The sequence below is a fragment of the Mauremys mutica genome, chromosome 13 (assembly GCF_020497125.1).
Source record: "Mauremys mutica isolate MM-2020 ecotype Southern chromosome 13, ASM2049712v1, whole genome shotgun sequence".
NCBI classification, from domain to species: Eukaryota; Metazoa; Chordata; order Testudines; family Geoemydidae; genus Mauremys; species Mauremys mutica.
The window spans coordinates 38,750,544-38,768,622 of NC_059084.1; the positions used below are offsets into that span (position 1 = coordinate 38,750,544).

General features: G+C 45.4%; 1 protein-coding gene across 1 annotated transcript; it reads left to right on the forward strand.

Annotated features, from left to right (window-relative positions):
• The first annotated feature begins 9,794 nt into the window (after nucleotides 1-9,794).
• LOC123348002 (olfactory receptor 10A7-like) lies at nucleotides 9,795-10,733 on the forward strand. Its single transcript, XM_044985209.1, has one exon. It carries the CDS (start codon nucleotides 9,795-9,797, stop codon nucleotides 10,731-10,733), a length of 939 nt encoding a protein of 312 aa, XP_044841144.1.
• The last annotated feature ends 7,346 nt before the right edge of the window (nucleotides 10,734-18,079 follow it).

Sequence of the window (18,079 nt, forward strand, 5' to 3'; positions counted from 1 at the left end):
TGAAAAAGGAGCAAACAGACCAGATAAGATTGCAGGACAGAACAGGAGATGAGACAAAGGAGGTGCTACACTGTATAGAACTGGGAGAAATTTGTCAGACAAATAATTTATTTGCCCCAAATTGGGGTTTTGTTTGACCCCCTGCTATTTGCAAATGTGACAGAAATTCCACAAACTGTTTCATCTGGGGTGGGGGATGAGGTGGGCGGGGGGGAGAAAGCCAGATTCAGGGGGACCATCCTGTGTGAGAGGTGCCTGCTGGTGGAATCTCTCCGGAAGCAGGTGGGAGAGCTACAGAAGGATGTGGCTAGGCTGAGGAGCATCCATGCTGATGAGGAATTCATTGACAGTATTCATATGGAGATTTCCAAGGCTGAGGATGCTATCCAGCTAAAGAGAACTGCTGTCATGCCACTGGGGGAGGAAGATATGGCTCTGGTACAGGGAGGACACTGGCTGCTGGTTACTTCTGGCAGCAGGCCGTGCTCCACCCCTACTCCCAACCTACCCACTGTGGTGATGGGGAACCGTTATGCTGACCTGGCAACAAGTGATGAGGAATCACCCCCAAAGGTGGAGGAGGAGAAGCCATGTACCCCTGAGGCTGGGAGGATCACAGCCACCACTCCCAGGAGGAAACGTAGGGCAGTGGTGGTTGGAGACTCTCTTCTGAGGGGGATGGAGGCACCCATCTGTCGCCCTGACATGGCATCCCAAGAGGTATGCTTCCTGCCAGGGGCCTGTATCCAAGATGTTACAGAGGGATTGTTGAGGATCATCCAGCTCTCTGACTACTACCCCATGCTACTCATCCATGTGGGCACTAATGATACTGCGAGGTACGACCCTCAGCTGATCAGAAGTGACTACAGGGCTCTGGGAGTAAGGGTGAGGGAGTTGGGAGCACAGGTGGTGTTCTCTTTGATCCTTCTGGTCAAGGGTAGGGGCCTAGGCAGAGACAGATGCATCTTGGAAGTGAATGCCTGGCTACGAGAATGGTGTCACCATAAGGTCTTCGGTTTCCTTGACCACAGGATGCTGTCCCAGGAAGAAGGATGCTAAACAGAGATAGGGCCCACATATTGAAGAAGGGGAAGGGCATATTTGGCTACAGACTGGCTAACCTAGTTAGGAGGGCTTTAAACTAGGTTTGACGGGGGCATGTGACCAAAGCCCACAGGTAAGACAAAAACATGGAGACCTGGGAGAAGGGTTGGAATCTGGGGGGAGCATGCGCTGTTATAGCAGAAATAAGGGAGAGACAAGACAGACTGGTGGGTGGAAATCAAATCAATATCTTAGATGTCTGTATACTAATGCGAGAAGTATGGGGAATAAGCAGCAAGAACTCAAAATGCTAGTAAATAAACACAACTGTGACATAGTTGGCATCATAGAGACTTGGTGGGATAATACGCATGACTGGAATATTGGTATAGAAGGGTACAGCTTGCTCAGGAAGGACAGGCAGGGAAAAAGGGAGGAGGTGTTGCCTTATATATTAAAAATGCATACACTTGGACTGAGGTTGAGATAGAAATAAGAGGCAGACTTGTTGAAAGTCTCTGGGTAAGAATAAAAGGGGTAAAAAAGAAGGGTGATGTCATGGTAGGGGTCTATTACAGACCATCAAACCAGGAAGAAGAGGTGGATGAGGCTTTTTTTAAACAACTAACAAAATAATCCAAAGCACAGGACTTGGTGGTGATGGAAGACTTCAACTACCCAGACATCTGTTGTGAAAATAACACAGCAGGGGACAAGTTCTTGGAATGTATTAGAGACAATTTTTTTATTAAAGAAGGTGGAGAAAGCTACTAGGAGAGAGGCTGTTCTAGATTTGATTTTGACAGATAGGGAGAAACTGGTTGAGAATTTGGAAGTGGAAGGCAACTTGGGTGAAAATGATCATGAAATGGTAGAGTTCATGATTCTAAGGAATGGTAGGAGGGAGAACAGCACAATAAAGACAATGGATTTCAAGAAGGCAGACTTTAACAAACTCAGAGAGTTGGTAAGTAAAATCCCATGGGAAGCAAGTCTAAAGGGAAAAACAATTGATGACAGTTGGCAGTTTTTCAAAGAGACATTATTAAGGGCACAAGAGGAAACTATCCCACTGTGTAAGAAAGATAGGAAATATGGCAAGAGACTGCTTTGGCTTAACCAGGAGATCTTCAATGATCTAAAACTCAAAAAAGGGTCCTACAAAACGTGGAAACTTGGTCAAATTTTAAAGGATGAATTTAAACAAATAACACAAGCATGTAGAGACAAAATTGGAAAGGCCAAGGCACAAAATGAGATCAAACTAGCTAGGGACATAAAGAGTAACAAGAAAACATTCTACAAAGACATTAAAAGCAAGAGGAAGACCAAGAACAGAGTAGGCCCATTACTCAAAGAGGGGGATAAGACAATAACAGAAAATATGAAAATGACAGAGGTGCTTAATGACTTCTTTGTTTTGGTTTTCACCAAGAAAGTTGTTGATGATTGGATGTCTAACAGTGAATGCCAGTGAAAATTAGATAGGATCAGATTCTAAAATAGGGAAAGAACAAGTCAAAAATTACCTAGACAAATTAATAATTGGAGATATACCTATCTCCTAGAACTGGAAGGGACCTTGAAAGGTCATTGAATCCAGCCCCCTGCCTTCACTAGCAGGACCAAGTACTGATTTTTGCCCCAGATAACTAAGTGGCCCCCTCAAGGATTAAACTCACAACCCTGGGTTTAGCACACCAATACCCAAACCACCAAGCTATTGCTCCCCCAACAGCTTCAAATCACCAGGACATGATGAAATGCATCCTAGATTACTCAAGGAGCCGACTAAGCAGATATCTGAGCCACTAGCAATTATCTTTGAAAAGTCATGGAAGACAGGAGACATTCCAGAAGACTGGGAAAAGGCAAATATAGTGCCCATCTATAAAAAGGGAAATAAGGACAACCCAGGGAATTACAGACCAGTCAGCTTAACTTCTGTACCCAGAAAGATAAGCAGTCAGTTTGCAAACACCTAGAAGATAATGAGGTGATAAGTAACAGCATGGATTTGTCAAGAACAAATCATGTCAAACTAACCTAATAGCTTTCTTTGACAGGATAACCAGCCTTGTGGATAGGGGAGAAGCAGTACACACGGTATATCTTGACTTTAGTAAAGCCTTTGATACTGTTTCGCATGACCTCATAAACAAACCAGGGAAATGCAACCTAGATGGAGCTACTATAAGGTGGCTGCATAACTGATTGGAAAACCATTCCCAGAGAGTGGTTATCAGTGGTTCACAGTCATGCTGGAAGGGCATAATGAGTGGGGTCCTGCAGGGATCAGTTTTGGATCTGGTTCTGTTCACTAGCTTCATCCATGATTTAGATAATGCAATAGAGAGTACACTTATAAAGCTTGAAGACAATACCAAGCTGGGAGGGGTTGCTTTGGAGGATAGGATTATAATTCCAAATGATTTGGACAAACTGGAGAAATGGTCCTAAGTAAATAGGATGGCATTCAATAAAGACAAATGCAAAGTATTCCATCAGTTGCACACATACAGAATGGAAAATGACTACCTAGGAAGGAGTACTGCGGAAAGGAATCTGGGGGTCATAGTGGATCACAAGCTAAATACGAGTCAACAGTGTAACACTATTGCAAAAAGAGCAAACATCATTCTGGGATGTTGTATCTATTGGGTTTCCGGGAAACGGGGTGGGCAAAGCCCGCCCCATGCTAACGGATCCCCCCCCCAGCCTAAGGGGAGGTTCCACAGGGCCTCAGAAACCCACTAATTGCGGGGGACAACTAATAAAAGAACAGGGACAGGAGTGCAGTCAAAGGGTCATAAGAAGGGAGCCTGACAGGGACACCGAGCAGAGAACCCCGGACAGCACCCACTGCTCCTTGAAGGCGTCAAGGGAGCCAGCGGACGCCGCCCAGAGGAACTCCGCTCGGAGACATGAACAGACTAAGGATCGGAAACAAGCCCCACAGCAGGGTGCTTATCTGCTCCAGCCCTGACAAAGTAGAAGCCAGCTCTGAGAGAGGGCTAGGGGCTAGGAGAAAAAGCCCAAGCTGATTGGGGAAGGAGCTACGGCTGGGCCACTCCCCAATCAGGGCAGCTGGGCCTTATACGAAGGCCAGGGCAGCCAGAAGCTGAGCAAAGTCTCTCCTTTAGCTGTGGAGGGAGACTGGCCTGGCTGCAGGGGAATAAGAGGGTACCTGGGAGTGAAGCAGGGCTGGGGAAGAGTCAGAGGAGCAGGGGAGCTCCAGCCTGATGACTCCCAAGGCTGCAGGGCCTGGTCCCAGGCCCATAGAGGTCCCGGGTGGTAGAAGAAGGCAGCCACTGGGAGACAGTCATTATCACTCCTGTGCTCTGGCCCAGCAGTTGTCCTTCAGCTAGCCTCTGGCTATTGGATAATTGGCTCCATTAGTCATGATGGTTTTGACCTTCAAGGTGTCTTTCTGTGCCTCCAAGGATGTAGGCCATCTCTTTTGTGATTTTATGCCTCTGTTAAAACTCACCTGTACTGACATCCACCTGGTTGAATTTCTGTCTTTCCTAGTGTCTGCCTTTGTGGGTGTGGTTCCATTTCTACTCACCCTGGCTTCCTGCTATAGGATCCTCTTGACCATCCAAAGGATCCCTTCCAACTCAGGGAAGAGAAAAACTCAGGGAGGTGCTTCTCACACCTCCAGATTGTTTCTATTTCCTATGGGTCCATCCCTGTTGTCTCTGGGGCCTCTGTAGAAATCAGTCACCAAATGTAAACAAGGTTTTCTTCCTGCTCCACACAGCAATATCTCCCACGTTTATCCCCCTCATCTACAGCCTGAGGAACAAGGAAGTCAAAGATCCCTGGGAAGGGCCAGAAGCCAAGCAGTGACTTTCCTAAAGAAGAGCAGTTTCCCATAAAGTGACCCAAATCACGGGAGTCAGAGAGGAATGAGGACCTCGAATGTATTGAATGTTCAGTTCAATTGCTGTAGAGCTGGTCAACCTGACCCAAACCCAATGGGACCTGACTACAAGTTCACGTGGCTTTGAGGTACAGCACCCAGTTACAGATGTCAGGTTTGGTTGGGTGTGAAAACTCACATCATAAGACAGTGCGACCCAGCTGCCACTCCTCCTCCAGCCCAGCCCCCTCAGAACTGGCACATGGAGGCAGGGGCTGGAGGGGTTGGTGGAGAAGTGGACGCTGGGCAGCACCACATCATTTTGGGGATAGGAAGGAAGGCTGTTTCCCCTCCAGGGCAGGAGCTGCTGCCAGTTGTGCAAACACAATAGTAGGCAGGGGTAGCAGGGAGCCAGGCAGGCAGCTGTTGTTGGTGATCAGGGCAGGGGAGTGGGGACAACACAGCTCCCGGACCCCACTGCTCCCTCAACCTTCTGTGTGTGTCTGAGACCAAGGTAGGGGCCTGCTCCAATGCCCCCACCACATCCACCTCTGCCAGAGACCCGGGCACTGCCAGAGCTTCCTCTGCACCCCAGACTCCTTGGCACGAACCATAGTGACTGCTCAAGGCAACCTGAACCCAATGGTATCCGACTATATGTGCTGGGCTTGGGTCATGTCAGGCCTTAAAACAACTCAACACTCACGAGCTGGGGTCAGGCTCAGACAGGCTGTGCTCTAGGCAAGTTTGGGCTTGGCTTTAAAAGTAGGTTTGAGCAGATCTCTATATTGGAGACCCCATGTAGCATGCGGTAATTGGAAACATTTACAAGTTGTATGTCACAGTTACCTTTCTGCACTTTCATTATGTGTTTCTTTATGGAAATTAAGAAAGGAAGAAAGAAATTGGAACTTTTCTCCAGAGTGTTTTGTCATTAAAGCTCTACCAAACTATTAACCCTCTTGAGGGTCACTTGTTAATTTTGTTTATGCAACTGATATTTCAAAATGGCAGCTGGGGGAGTTATTATGTCTTTTCAGTGATGGAGTCAAAGCAATCCACAAAAGGGTCAGGAAGAAAACCATCACAATGATGTAATCATTAGTGAACGGGGAAAAGGCATATAACTAGGTAGTAGTGTCTCTAAAATGTTGCAAGTTGATAACCATGTCCCAGCTTCTCAGCATTCGAAGGATCATCTGGAAAGGAGCGTCAGGGACACGTGAGTTGCCTGTGCTGTCTTATGACTATTATACGTTCAATGTGTTTGATCGTTATTGTGTGGCTTGCTATATGGCTGCCAGGAGGCTAATTCCAATAGGACCAGAGGCCACATGGGCTGGGAAGCAGACTATAGTGCCTGGTATCTCCCTGTTCTCTGGTGCTTTAAGGACAGTACTGGTGTCAGTGACCTTGAAGTGTTACCTCCACCACGCTGGGTTCAGCCCTGGGGTTGGTAACTGCAGTCAGAAGGACCAACAGGTAGGAAAGTGAAACTAGGAGCTTTGGGAGTAGTAGAAAATCTGAGCTGCTGTAGCTTAGGAGAAGAGGGATAAAGAGGCTGCAGGAGTCCAGAACATTCCCCCCAGAACCAGCAGTCTGGATGAGCTAAGCCTACCTACACTTTAGGTCAGACAGATGCATCTTTACTGTTTGTTTTTTAAACAACCCCTCTGTGTCTTGTTACGCTTTGATGCCTGCTGCTCAGATGCTTGATGTCCCAAAGCCTGGTTTGGGTCACTATGTTCATCCGGTCACAGTTCCCATGGGGACATATTGCAAGGGCAGAGGAACCTAGTTAGGGCTGCTAAGCACTCACAGCTGGTAAACAGGTGCTGCAGCTCAGGACAAGGTCTAAAGAGAGGGAGAATTGCAGGTTTCCACCCCAGAGAGGTAAAGGCTCAAGGCCTCTCATCTGCACTGATGTATGCCTCTCCCTTCCTTCCTAAATCACAAAATAAGAGCTTCTATTGTAGAATTGGGGAAACTGAGGCAGAACATGGGCAGTGACATCCTCAAGACCATCAAGCTGGTCAGTGACAAAGCCAGGAATGGATCCCTGCCTGCCAGAATTTCAGAGCACTGGTCAATCCCCTTGGATCATACTGACTCTCAGGAAACTATCATAGGATAATTGATGTTAGGGATACAAGAGACATATTAGGCCACATAATCGTAGATTTCAAGCTAGAAGTAACCATCATGATCATCTAGTCTGAGCTCCTGCCTAACAAATGCTAAAGGAGTTCACCCAATAATTCTTGCATCAAGCCTATATCATGTGGTTGAGCTAGAACTTAATTTTTTAGAAATAAAGAGTCAGTCTTGATTTAAAGGCCCCAAGTGATGGAGCAGCCACTAGATTGCTTGTTGTTCTGATAGTTAGTTACACTCAATGTTGTAGCCTTTATGCTGAAATGTTCCCAAATAATATTAAGTAGTTAAGGATAAGGGTTCAATAAGACCCCACTTAGTTTTCAGGTTCAATCATCTAGATTCGAGCCTTTGGATGTTAACTGCAGATCTCCACAATTTAGCAAGGCTACTCCTTTTATACTCCATTATAATACTAATTAACATTTACTTGTCCTTTACCATAATTATATTTCTGCCATCTTCTCTTTACATTTCACATTACATAAATTAAGAACTTCACCAATGTCCTTCCCATACTATCAATATACACCTCTACCCCCATATAACGCTGTCCTCAGGAGCCAAAAAATCTTACCGTGTTATAGGTGAAACCGCGTTATATTGAACTTGCTTTGATCCACCAGAGCACACAGCTCCGCCCACCTCAGAGCGCTGCTTTACTACGTTGTAGCCGAATTTGTGTTATATCGGGTCGTGTTATATCAGGGTAGAGGTGTATGTAATATTTTAATAAAACCTTCTCACTGCTCAAAATCACTGATTAAAAACTTTGCTTAAACCGGTTATAACCAAACCATAATAGTAACGTAGCCCTGGGCCATGTCATTGTTAACTCTTACTTTCCCATAGCACTCTGTCTCCAACTTATCTCTAACATTCTCACAGCAGCAACTTCAGTTTCCCATTCTCCTCGACACTTAGGCTGACTTAGAACCAAAATCTAACATCTACTTATTTCTTAACCTAACCACCCTCTTGACTATACTGTTAAAAAAACCCTAACTTATTTCTAGCCTGAACTTCCAGCCATTTGATGTTTTTCTTTCTTTTTCTGTCAGACTAAAAAGTCCTCTTTGATTAGAAATTTTCTCCCTATGTAGGTACTTAAAGACCCTGATCAAGTCCCCTCTTAGCTTTCTCCTCGTTAAGGTCAATAGACCGAGCTACCCGTCCAGTCCATCACCTTGGGGCCAAAGCAGCATTGTACCTTATTGTTCATGTGGATCTATATACATTTTATTATGTTCAGACTATGTATGCTGTAACTTGCAATCCTTGTAAGTCCATTTACTTGAGTAGGGTGGGTGATAGTTTGAGAAAGAGCAGATGTTTGTTCCCTGTATCTGCACGCTCTCATCTGCAAAGCCCTGATCACAAGTTAATATCCCAGCTGCTCGGGTCTCAATGTCACAGCTTATTTTAGCAGGGACACTTCTGCAGCCAGATCAGACGGAATGTGCTGTTTGGGGCTGGGGGCAAAGGTCTCTGAATGAAGAAATGGTTCTATAGATCCTGTTTCCTCTGAGCTAAACTGAGCCCAGGTCCTTGCACCTGCAGGGCAAAGGGATAGACTCATACTTCCATGCAGGCATTTTTCTAAATGCTCATGTTATGTAGTTAAGCTCATATGTTGTGTTCCGACCCACCAGACTGGAGCTAAAGCATCAAGTCCTATGGACCAAAATCTCAGTTATTTGAAAATCTAGGGCTGAAAATTTTCAGTGGGATATTGGGGTTTTCACTATTATTTTTTTTTAATTTTCAAAAATATCTCTCTTTTCAGTGGGAAATTTCATTTTTTTCCTCAAAATATTTTAAATGGGGTATAAAATAGGTGCCTACTGGGAGTTGTAGTTTGCTACATGTTTCTCCAGCTCCTCTGTGGCTGGGATCTGCAGCTGGATGACACCTCCCATAATTCATCACGGTCTCTCATGCTGCATTATGGGAGATGTAGTCCAGATGAGGGATCCCAGCCCAGTGAGGAGAATGGGGACATGAGTAAACTGCATATTCCACAAGGCACTTCAACTCCCATTTGTGTCCCGAATCTCTTTTCAAGTGTCTTGCTGAAAACTTATAGATTTCCATGAAAAATGTTTCAGAGCAGTTCTCCTAAGGCCATATTATGCCCGTACAGCTGTGCAAAGGCAGGGGGCTTTAAGAGGATGTGGAATGAGAAGTTTACTCATATGCATTGTTCATGTTGCTGAAAAAAGTATAGGCGGGTAACTCTGGATTTGCTGACACGTTGTCTTTGTTCCCTGTACAGAGTTAACTGAAAAGTGCCCTTCTGTGATGTTCTGGGATCATTTAAATGGATGTATTTGTAGTTGTTGAAACAGCTGCCATATTATGTCAGGTCAGGTGAAAAAGCATGATATACTAAGGCACAGGTTTTCAAAGTATTTAGGTGCCTAAACATGCAGATAGGTGCCTAGCTGGATTCACTAATGAAATTAAACAGGTCAAGGGTTGGATTTTTAAAGGTATTTAGGTGACTAGTAGGACTTTTTAAAGCATCTAGGCACCCAACATCCATTGAAATCAGTGTGATTTAGGGCATGTGATTTAGGGCCTCTAGAAGAATAACTAAATCTTTAGGCCCTTAAACACTTTTGACAATCTGGCCTTAAGTAGATACTGAATGCAGTAAAAAGGGATGGAATAACAAGGCTAATTTTACTTCCTTTCTTTCTTCCCTTCCAGGGAACACATGGCACAAATGCCATGGACAAATCACACACCCATCACCAAGTTCATTCTCCTGGGATTTGGGAACCTGAACGAAGTTCAGATTCTGCTTTTTGTGGTGTTTCTAGTGATCTACATTGTGACCTTGGCTGGGAACCTTCTCATTGTTGCTCTAGTTGTGGCTGATCAGCAGCTTCACACCCCAATGTATTTCTTCCTGGGAAACTTGTCCTTCCTGGAGACCTGCTACACCTCAGCGAGTGTCCCCAGATTGCTGGCTGGGCTCCTCGTAGAAGACAGGATAATCTCATTCAGGGACTGTATCACACAGTTATTTTTCCTCAGTGCTTTCGCTTGCATTGAGTGCTTCCTCCTTGCAGTCATGGCTTATGACCGTTACTTAGTCATATGCAACCCACTCAGCTATAACATTATGATGAACCTCGGGGTTTGCCTTCAGGTGGTATCTGCCTCCTGGATAACTGGTTTCTCAGCCACTGCTTTAGTAGTGGGGATGGTGCCCCAGCTAAGCTTCTGCAGCGCCAATGAAATTAATAATTTCTTCTGTGACATGGAGGAGCTGCTCAAATTGTCCTGCACAAAAAGCTCCTTGGTGGAAATGATTGTTCTGATCTCCTGCTCCCTGGTAACCCTGGCCCCTTTCCTCTTCATTGTTGTGTCTTACATTAATATCCTCTCTGCCATCCTGCGAATCGCCTCCTCTGCTGAGAGGCAGAAGGCCTTTTCCACCTGCGCCTCTCACCTGCTGGTGGTGGGTCTGTATTATGGGACCATCATTATCATATATGTGGTGCCATCAGCAGAACGATCCCCGGCCTTCCATAAAGTTCTGTCTCTCATGTACACTGTCATCACCCCAATGTTCAACCCCATCATCTACAGTCTGAGGAACAAAGAGGTGAAGGGGGCATTCAGGAAAGTTGTGTTGCAGAATTTAGGCATAGTTTAAGCTGTCTTTTTCAGAGCAACTTATGGAAATTTGGCAGCCAACTCCCATTGGTAGATCAGTGCCTAATTTCTTCAAGCCACTTTGAATAACCTAGCCCAGATCTCAACAGAATTATGAAGATAGCCTACAATCTTAACAATGTCATTGATTGGGCCTTTCTTCTCGCCCAGCATCACTCAGGATTTCACAACACTGTGCCTGAAAAAAGTTATAGGCAGGAAGTTTGAGAAGAGATTTTGATCACTGTGGCCTTTATCATATAGCTGTGTTGGAAGTCTCTTGGCATGGTTGCAAAATGAAAGGTGGACACTAAACTTTGGTGCCTTAGATATTTCTAAGATCTTTGCTTTCCCTCTCAGTCTTTCCTCCACACATACAATAACAAGTCCTCCCTCCTAGCTTTATCTTCACAGAGACACAGCCAGAAAAGCAGAATACTCAAAAAAAGCGTTGTGCTTGACCAAGTATAAAAGGTTGGAAAGAGGGTAAAGGAGCTGTGAAGATATGTTTGAACTGAGTCCCTTTTCTCAGTCTGAAATAGCATTCCATCCTATAGTTCAGGTTCTAACTAATGCTTGATCAAATATGAAGTCTGGCTGATATTTTCAAATGAGCCTAAGGGAGTTAGATACCCACATCCAACTTCATTTTGGGTGCTTAATTCCCTTTGCTTCTTTTGGAAATCCCAGCCAGATATCAAGGCTATTGTGGATTTGGAGGTATTGGCCATCCCACAAGTTCAAGAAAATCTGTACTACAATGTGTATGAAAGAGCAAACTTCAGAACATCTGAAATCAGGCAGAGGAGGACAGTGGTTTGTGCAGATGGACACATATGCACATTTGTGTGTGTACACACATCAATTAATGTAAACATTCTGGCATAGTCTGTGTAACCATTGCATTTATGGATCACTGTATATTGTCCACATCTGGTTCCAATCAGTGAGCATTTCCATTAGTAAGATTTCTGAGGAAAGCTGTCCCACATTGACCTGAATTATACTGGTGTTTGGGGAAAGTATAAGTCTATTCACTTCTGATTGCAAAACCTTTTGGGGATTGTTTTTCCCGTTCCAATTCAAAGATTTTCATAAGTACCATCAAAACGTTTAAACTCAGCCCATCACCATTATGGACAATTTTGTGTCTCCAAAGCTTTGTTCTTAGTAATGCCTGGTGTAACTTGAGTTGTTTTTCCGAAATGTAATTCCATTTGGTGAAACAGCCTAATGAGTCTCTGGGGAGGGGGAATGATTCACATCATGGTGAAGCCTAGTTTACCTTTCTGAACAATCATGATCTATTTTAATGCATGTCCCTTTGCCAAGAGTCATCCTTTATTTCAGTGGAGTCAGACCTCTTACACAGGTGGGCCACATAAGGCTAAGCACGACCTTGTGTGGACCAAACAGATTTTACATATTTTAATAAGATTTAAAGTCACCTGCATAGATGTATAGTTGAAGTTCAGCTTGTTTCATATGTATTTAGATAGGTTGTTTCTATGTACAGTATTGTCTATTTACACACTTGTGTAAACTTAAATGATGTAAACATGATGACAAACACTAATGAACCGGTGGTTAGTACATTGTGTTGAAGCAGGCAGTGGGCCTAATCAGTGATGAGCTGCCAAAATATTAACAACAGGTTCCCTCCTCCTCACCCCACGAGGGGGTCGTGCCGCCCCCGGGGGGTCGTGCCCCATCCAACCCCCCGTGTTCCTTGACGCCCCCCCCGAGACCCTTAACCCATCCACCCCCCTTCTCTGTCCCCTGACTGCCCCCTGCCGCCCCATCCAACCCGTCCTCTCATTCCTGATGGCCCCCCGGGACTCCTGCTCCATCCAACCACCCCTTCTCTCTGTCCCTGACTGCTCCCCACTGCCTCATCCAACCCCTGCTCCTTCCTGACAGCCCCCCCGGGACCCTTGCCCCCTGTTCCCTGCCCTCTGACCGCCCCGACCCCTATCCACCTCCCCACAACCCACCAAACTCCTGCCCTTTTCCAACACCCCCTCCCTGCTGCCTGCCCCCTTACCGCACTGCCTGGGGCCAGGGCTGGGTCTGCTCGGCCGGGACCAGGACTGGCGCCATGGGGTCCAACTCCCCAGGCCGGGCCGGAGCTGCTCGGCCGGGACCGGGACCGGCGCCACGGGACCCAACTCCCTGGGCCGGGCCGCAGCCGCTCGGCCGGGACCGGTGCTGCAGGGCCCGAGCAGGGCTGGAGCCACTGGGGCCAGAGCCGGGGGTGCTTGGCTGGGACCGGCAGGGGTGCTCAGCCGGAGCCGGACTGGGCCGCGCCGTGCCTCCCTGGAGCTCTCCTCGCAGCCCCAGCTTACCTGCCTGCTGCTTGTTTCAGGCTTCCCGCGAACATCTGATTCGTGGGAAGCAAGGGAGGGGGAGGAGAAGGAGGGCAGAGCGTTCAGGGGAGGAGGGGGAGGTGAGCTGGGGCCAGGAGCAGGGTGGACAGCTGCCCGAGCTTTTGTTAAATTTAAAAGCTTTTTTTAAAACTAGTTATCCTGGAACAACCGGTTCTAAAAGGGTTTCTAAATTTAACAACCCGCTCCTGCGAACCGGTGCGAACCAGCTCCAGCTCACCACTGTCTAAGAAGACAAAGGAACTGCGCACTGCAGATGTAGTCAGCCAACTTGTGGCAAGAAAGTGTGGTAAGAATCTTACCTTGAACCAGGACTGCAGTTTTGTTAAGTCCTAGTCACTAGGAAGTATTTTCCATTGGTATTTGCTTTCTTGTAACCATTTCTGACTTTATCCCTTATGTCTGAACTCACCTAAAACATCATGGGAGGCAGAATGAACTAGAGAACAGCTGCCATGAGCTCCAGTCCTGAGGGAGAGTTGGAGGCAGGTAGGTGAAGGTGGCAGTGAGAAGAAACAAGGAGACCATGATGAAGTGAGGGAGGCAGAAGGAGAAGGCTTCATGCCGGCCTTGCTCTGAAGGGATTCTCAGCATTATGGTCAAAAACTGACACAGTTATAAAGACAAGCCTATGTCTAACCACGCAGAAGAGCTGATCCACAACAATTACTCCACAAAAGGATATTATTGCAAATGTGCTCCCAGTATGCAGTGCAGAGTAGAGAATCCCATTGAACCAGACATTGGCTGCCATTTGCACACAAGCTCTCCGGTGCCTCTTCAGAGGCCTGCCACACATCTGTGGCCACTGTAACAATGCAGATGAATGTGTCTGGAGGCTTTTCATGCCACTCTGAACTTCTTCTGAAGTTTAGGAGAGCTCTTGTTTCCTGACCATGCTTCACTTCCCAAAAGCGTTTTTGTCAAAACACACAAAGAAGGAGGATGAAAGAAATCTGGCTTGACTAGAGCTGTGCTCATATTATTAAGGACCCAGCTCCTTCCCAGGGGTACATTTGTTGGGCTCAGATGGTCGAATCCCGCATGTCCAAGCAAAAGTCCCTGTGTCCAATGCAACACTTGGGCACGGCTCATTTCTCAGGAGACATGCAGGTGAGACCACGTGTGTTGTGAGTTCTAGGTTTAATTCCTGGGTTTGGTGCAGACTCACTGGATGAGATTGGCCCCATTGACTTCTCCCATAGTATTTCTCTCTGTGCGTTATTCTGTTATAAGCAGTTCTTAGGAGAGAAATCTGGGGCACCAAACCTTCCACCTCCTAAGCCCACATCACGAGAAGGGCCTTTCTTCCAGACACTTCCTAGCTGAGCAGTGCCTAGAGCAATTGCTCAGGTGCCTAATCTCCTCCCTTTGAAGTCAAGGTGTATTAGGCCATTTCTGATCTTTCATGACTTCAGATTGTTTTTAGGACTTGCAGTAGTTTCCTGATAAGTCCAATGGCTGTGCCATGGCTAGAGCTGGTTATCGGCTAGTTACACCTCTGCCTACACTTTGGTGTCTCTGAAAGCACCTGACTCAGGTGTTGAGACTCTTGCCCTCATCTGACTCAGGATGGAATCTCACGTGCCTTCCACTCTCAGACTGGGATCTAGGTACTCTATCCCGCATACCAACTGCTTATCACCCTGCAGGCCCAACTGGGTTCTAGGCACCTGTGTTTCCTCACTCCAGGAACCTGTGACCAGTGAAATTGACCAACTGCAGCTTTCTGGGGTGAAGGGAGGGTTGAGGACAATTCCCTCTCCCTCCCCAATAATCTGTGAACATTGGAGAGAAGGGTTAACATAAGAACATAAGAATGGCCGTACCGGGTCAGACTAAAGGTCCATCTAGCCCAGTATCTGACTACCGACAGTGGCTGATGCCAGGTGCCCCAGAAGGAATGAACCTAACAGGCAATGTTCAAGTGATCTCTCTCCTGCCATCCATCTCCATCCTCTGACGAACAGAGGCTAGGGACACCAGTCTTACCCATCCTGGCTAATAGCCATTTATGGACTTAGCCACCATGAATTTATCCAGTCCCCTTTTAAACATTGTTATAGTCCTAGCCTTCACAACCTCCTCAGGTAAGGAGTTCCACGAGTTGACTGTGCGCTGCGTGAAGAAGAACTTCCTTTTATTTGTTTTAAACCTGCTGCCTATTAATTTCATTTGGTGACCCCTAGTTCTTGTATTATGGGAATAAGTAAATAACTTTTCCTTATCCACTTTCTCAACATCACTCATGATTTTATATACCTCTATCATATCCCCCCTTAGTCTTCTCTTTTCCAAGCTGAAGAGTCCTAGCCTCTTTAATCTTTCCTCGTATGGGACCCTCTCCAAACCCCTAATAATTTTAGATGCCCTTTTCTGAACCTTTTCTAGTGCTAGAATATCTTTTTTGAGGTGAGGAGACCACATCTGTACACAGTATTCGAGATGTGGGCGTACCATGGATTTATATAAGGGCAATAATATATTCTCAGTCTTATTCTCTATCCCCTTTTTAATGATTCCTAACATCCTGTTTGCTTTTTTGACCACCTCTGCACACTGCGTGGACATCTTCAGAGAACTATCCACGATGACTCCAAGATCTTTTTCCTGACTCGTTGTAGCTAAATTAGCCCCCATCATATTGTATGTATAGTTGGGGTTATTTTTTCCAACGTGCATTACTTTACATTTATCCACATTACATTTCATTTGCCATTTTGTTGCCCAATCACTTAGTTTTGTGAGATCTTTTTGAAGTTCTTCACAATCTGCTTTGGTCTTAACTATCTTGAGTAGTTTAGTATCATCTGCAAACTTTGCCACCTCACTGTTTACCCTTTTCTCCAGATCATTTATGAATAAATTGAATAGGATTGGTCCTAGGACTGACCCTTGGGGAACACCACTAGTTACCCCTCTCCATTCTGAGAATTGACCATTAATTCCTACCCTTTGTTCCCTGTCTTTTAACCAGTTTTCAATCCATGAAAGGACCTTCCCTTTTATCCCATGACAGATTAATTTACGTAAGAGCCTTGGTGAGGGACCTTGTCAAAGGCTTTCTGGAAATCTAAGTACACTATGTCCACCGGATCCCCCTTGTCCACATGTTTGTTGACCCCTTCAAAGAACTCTAATAGATTGGTAAGACACGATTTCCCTTTACAGAAACCATGTTGACTATTGCTCAACAGTTTATGTTTTTCTATGTGTCTGACAATTTTATTCTTAACTATTTTTTGACTAATTTGCCCGGTACCGACGTTAGACTTATCGGTCTGTAATTGCCGGGATCACCTCTAGAGCCCTTTTTAAATATTGGCATTACATTAGCTAACTTCCAGTCATTGGGTACCAAAGCCGATTTAAAGGACAGTTTACAAACCTTAGTTAATAGATCCGCAGCGTCACATTTGAGTTCTTTCAGAACTCTTGGGTGAATGCAATCTGGTCCCGGTGACTTGTTAATGTTGAGTTTATCAATTAATTCCAAAACCTCCTCTAGTGACACTTCAATCTGTGACAGTTCCTCAGATTTGTCACCTACAAAAGCCAGCTCAGGTTTGGGAATCTCCCTAACATCCTCATCCATGAAGACTGAAGCAAAGAATCCATTGAGTTTCTCCGCAATGACTTTATCGTCTTTAAGTGCTCCTTTTGTATTTCGATCGTCAAGGGGCCCCACTGGTTGTTTAGCAGGCTTCCTGCTTCTGATGTACTTAAAAAACATTTTGTTATTACCTTTGAAGTTTTTGGCTAGCCGTTCTTCAAACTCCTCTTTGGCTTTTCTTATTACACTCTTGCACTTAAGTTGGCAGTGTTTGTGCTCCTTTCTATTTGCCTCACTAGGATTTGACTTCCACTTTTTAAAGGAAGTCTTTTTATCTCTCACTGCTTCTTTTACATGGTTGTTAAGCCACGGTGGCTCTTTTTTAGTTCTTTTACTGTGTTTCTTAATTTGGGGTATACATTGAAGTTGGGCCTCTATTATGGTGTCTTTAAAAAGGGCCCATGCAACTTGCAGGAATTTCACTTTAGTCACTGTACCTTTTAACTTTTGTTTAACTAACCCCCTCATTTTTGTATAGTTCCCTCTTTTGAAATTAAATGCCACAGTGTTGGGCTGTTGAGGTGTTCTTCCCACCACAGGGATGTTGAATGCTATTGTATTATGGTCACTATTTCCAAGCGGTCTTGCTATAGTTACCTCTTGGACCAGCTCCTGCGCTCCACTCAGGATTAAATCTAGAGTTGCCTCTCCCCTTGTGGGTTCCCATACCAGCTGCTCCATGAAGCAGTCATTTAAAGTATCGAGAAATTTTATCTCTGCATTTCGTCCTGAAGTGAAATGTTCCCAGTCAATATGGGGATAATTGAAATCCCCCACTATTATTGGGTTCTTAACTTCCCTTAGCATTTCATCATCACTATTACTGTCCTGGTCAGGTGGTTGATAATAAATCCCTAATGGTATATTTTTATTAGAGCATGAAATTTCTATCCATAGAGATTCTATGGAACATGTGGATTCGCTTACGATTTTTACTTCATTTGAAGCTACATTTTCTTTCACATATAGTGCCATTCCTCCCCCTGCACGACCTGTTCTGTCGTTCCGATATATTTTGTACCCCAGAATGATTGTGTCCCATTGATTGCTCTTAGTCCACCAGGTTTCTGTGATGCCTATTATATCAATATCCTCCTTTATCACAAGGCAGTCTAGTTCACCCATCTTTTTATCCGGTCCTTACATTATCCTCTTCCGTCCTCTGCTCCTGACTATAGCCTGGAGATTCTCTATCATCAGACTCTCCCTTAAGCGAAGTCTGTGTCCGATCCACATGCTCCTCTGCAGCAGTCGGCTTGGGTTGATTTCCCAAGGGCCCTCCTTTATCTCAAGGTCTCCCTAGGAAACAGCCAGTTCTCCTTCTCCTGGGTCTCACAGGGTTTAGAAGTT

Excerpts from the sequence above, each read along its gene's own strand:
- LOC123348002 (XM_044985209.1), top strand. The coding sequence starts at position 9,795 with ATGCCATGGACAAATCACACACCCATCACCAAGTTCATTCTCCTGGGA.